Source organism: Notothenia rossii, assembly GCF_949606895.1.
Source record: "Notothenia rossii genome assembly, chromosome: 7".
Classification (NCBI taxonomy): Eukaryota; Metazoa; Chordata; class Actinopteri; order Perciformes; family Nototheniidae; genus Notothenia; species Notothenia rossii.
In genome coordinates, this window is record NC_136905.1 from 18250336 (window position 1) to 18253835 (window position 3500).

Genomic DNA, 3500 nt, shown 5'->3' on the forward strand with positions numbered 1-3500 from the left:
TGTCCCGCAGGTTCCCGCTGTAATGATACCTGCTTCTTCCATAGCTACCAGCAACGCTTGCTAAATATAGCTGTGACATACCTGACTAATCAAACTCAGCAACCTTTAGATGCATCAACTATTGCAACCAGATCCTGGAACATAGTATTCGCTTCTTATTGTTCACCATCCTCCACTCTGCAACACTATACATACACACATATGGCGCATACAGACATGCACACAAACTGTGCCGCCCCATTCACTGACACAATATACTGCTGCGACGGCACACTAACATGAAGATGCACTTACCCCCAAGGCTGATCAAACATACATTTCATGACATCCTGCAGTGGTCGTGCATTAATGTTGATGTTGTTTGCTTTAGAGAATATGAGCTTCAAGAACATTCATTCAACATGATCATATGTTTTCTCATGTAATTTATTTGTGCTCTTCCTTTACTTTTCATGCAAAGCCCTTTGGCTCTCTCTGTATCCATTGTACTGCTTGCATTTTTTAGAGGTTTAGGTGTGTATGTGTTTTTTGAAAATGTGTGTGTGTTTGTATGTGTGGGTGTGCCTGCATGTGTGCGCGTGTGTGTATTAGCATGTTCTTTTCCTTTGTGTGTGTTTTGCGGTCTTTGTATGGGGATTTCACTGCATGGCTGCCAGGTGTGATGGCTCCATTCATCTGTGCTACAATAATCCTTTGGATACTGTATCAGTCACAAACTCAATTTAAACTTCTATCTTACCGTACAATAACGAGTCTAGATGTGAATTACACAATTGTTTTTAGTGGGGCTTGTGTTTTTATTATGGGTACTTCAATTGACCTAATGCTGTAGTCATAGTACCATTTTCTTTTTTCTCGAGCGGGGCAGGTGGATCTTTCCTGTGTCTTTTTAAGGGATAGCAGGTGTCTTATGCGTAAACAGAGTAGGAGGAGAGAAGAAGGAGGGGAGGGGGAGGGGGAGGGGGAAGGGGAGGGGAGGGGGAAGGGGAAGGGGGGCGACAGGTGGAAGGAGGGAGAGGGGAGGAAGGGATAGGTGGGATGGGTGGAGTGAGTGATGTATTTAAGACGTTGTCCTGCTCATCTTCCTCATCACTCGCTCTTGCCTTCTCTCTGCACCTGACCTGCAGGCCATCACTCGCCCTCCATTCAGGTAAGAATGTACAGTATGTAGGGGGCAGACTTTAACTCTGTCTCTGTTTTGTTATTTCTTACGATTTCTACTCTTAAAGTAGATTTTTGAGGGTGCATCCAATACACGATGCTATCTGTAGGTGAACTGCTTGTTGGATGTGCTTGTGCAATTCATCAACAAAGATGCTTTCTGTGTTTTTAGGATAAGATATGAATCCTTTGTGTATCTTGAACAAAGCTTACCAAAAATGTCTCTGATAAGTTTTTGTCATTCTGTTGATCCATGACACTTTGTAACATTGTGTCCACATTGAGAAACTGATGTAGGATGTGAGTGAAAGTTAGGAAAACTCTTTTACAGTTCAGAGGTGAGGAAGGTTCAAGAAAGGCAAAGACTTACACCTGTCTTTGTTTTCTTTCTGCCGTCCGGTGGAGCTAAAGTAAAATCTGGATCAGGTTCCCTCTGCGTGTCCTGGTTACATCTCCTCCACTAGTTGGGTTGTTTCGCCAGCTTAGAGTTTCACTCTTATCAGCTGGCTCACATGTCCGGCTGCTGTCTATGCTCTGACTCCCAGAGGTCCTCTTGCAGGGGCAAAGCAACAAACAGATTGAGGATCATTTTAATCTCTAGCAGAATCTTATCAGGACAACTGTCAGGGAGGAAACACTTTTGATGAGGAAACGGAACGAATTGCCTCCAGGGCTGTGCAGGGTTTCCGACTCTCCACCTCTGCTTTATCCAGATAGATTGAACTCATAATGGATCTGTTTCTAGCTATCTCAGTTAGCAGTGTGTCTTAGAAGGGATAAAGAGACAACGAGCGACAGAGAGCAACCAAAAAAGCATTTTGATTGATTGCAGCACGTTTTTACTCCATGCTACAAATAGTTTATTCAGGCGGGACTTTGCTTGCTCTCGCCTTCTCTAACCCTCCTTCTTTTCTGTCCTTCTACAGAATGTCTTTGCCCAACCCAGAGAACGCCTCCACCCTGGAGAACGCCATGCAGCTCTTGATCCAGACCTTCCACAAGTACTCTGGAAACGAGGGGGACAAATACACACTGAGCAGGGCTGAGCTCAAAGAGATGCTCACCGCAGAGCTCGGCAACTACCTGGGGGTAAGAGAGGAGATAGTGAGGAGAACTAGATGCAAAGTTACTCGTGTGTTAAATAGATTCAGCCCCTCATTTCTGTTTTCTCTCCTGCAGAACGCTCAGGATAAGGAGGCAGTGGATAGGGTAATGGGAGACCTGGATTCCAACAATGACGGAGAGGTAGATTTCACTGAGTTCATCATCCTGGTCGGAGCTCTTACCGTGGCCTGTAACGACTTCTTCCTGGAGTTCAACGACAAGCCCACGAAGAAGTGAACACGCCCTCTGCACAAGGACGTCCACTCTGCAAAACACCCAAAAAGCTCCAGGGAGGAAACAGTTCGGACAGGAGAGAAGGACATCCTGTCATGGACTTCACAAATACACACACACTCTCACACATTAAATGATAGTCACTAGAGCAGTACATGTTGGGTGTGTGTGTATTTGTCTGCAATGTCCAATCAATCCATTCCTAACAGTATTTATTGAAATGTGAACATCTGGAGAGTTTAAGTCCATTTCAGCACCTGTCATTGTTACATTCTTTTTTTCTGTTCATGTATTTTGTAACACATTCAAAGCAAAGAAAAACCTCCCTGGAAAGAATAAATGTGACTCAAACATAACGCTGTGAGTTGTACTTATTACAGTAGAGAGGATGAGTGTGAACACATGATGGACACCAGGGGGCAGCAAGTGGCCCTCAATTGAGTCTGATAGAGGATTACTGCATTGGGGATAGATATGGAGACACATCTATGAATCCTGGGCAAAGACGTATCTATATAGCAATAATGAAATAGATAGTATTGGAGGTTGTTTAAGTTCTGATACGGTGTGATATTCATCAGGTAATTTGGTGTTTAGATGCAGGGACAGACTCCTGTTTTTACAGCAGAATAAAGAAAAACGTAAAGTGATCTGGGCCCTACACCCATAATTGTTTAAAAACCCTGGAGAAAGAAAGCACAAAAGGAGTGTGAAGGTGTGTGTGTGTGTGTGTGTGTGTGTGTGTGTGTGTGTGTGTGTGTGTGTGTGTGTGTGTGTGTGTGTGTGTGTGTGTGTGTGTGTGTGTGTGTGTGTGTGTGAGTATATGAAAAGGAAGTTACCAGCCTGGACATTAGAAAGCCAGGAAACGTCTCTTTCTTTCTTTCTATCCTGTGGTATATGATTGAGAGGAAGTTTGAGTAATACACTTAATTACAGACTACAGGGTATGTTTGAGTGTGTTGGAGAGAGAGAGAAAGAAAACATGGCACACACACGCACTC

The 3500-nt window shown here is 43.9% G+C and overlaps 1 protein-coding gene across 2 annotated transcripts; it reads left to right on the forward strand.

Moving 5' to 3' along the window:
• The first annotated feature begins 1118 nt into the window (after positions 1 to 1118).
• Positions 1119 to 2855, forward strand: s100t (S100 calcium binding protein T). Of its 2 annotated transcripts, XM_079693681.1 has the most exons (3): positions 1119 to 1150; positions 2088 to 2250; positions 2341 to 2855. In XM_079693681.1, exons 2-3 carry the CDS (start codon positions 2089 to 2091, stop codon positions 2500 to 2502), a joined length of 324 nt encoding a protein of 107 aa, XP_079549807.1. In that variant the 5' UTR covers positions 1119 to 1150; position 2088; the 3' UTR covers positions 2503 to 2855. The 2 variants fall into 2 exon arrangements, with proteins under 2 accessions (XP_079549807.1, XP_079549806.1); XM_079693680.1 differs by lacking the exon at positions 1119 to 1150 and having other exon boundaries at positions 1412 to 2250.
• Positions 2856 to 3500: the final 645 nt, after the last annotated feature.

Excerpts from the sequence above, each read along its gene's own strand:
- s100t (XM_079693680.1), top strand. The coding sequence starts at position 2,008 with ATGCTACAAATAGTTTATTCAGGCGGGACTTTGCTTGCTCTCGCCTTC. Across the intron at positions 2,251-2,340 it reads AGCTCGGCAACTACCTGGGG|AACGCTCAGGATAAGGAGGC; the intron begins GTAAGAGAGGAG and ends TCTCTCCTGCAG.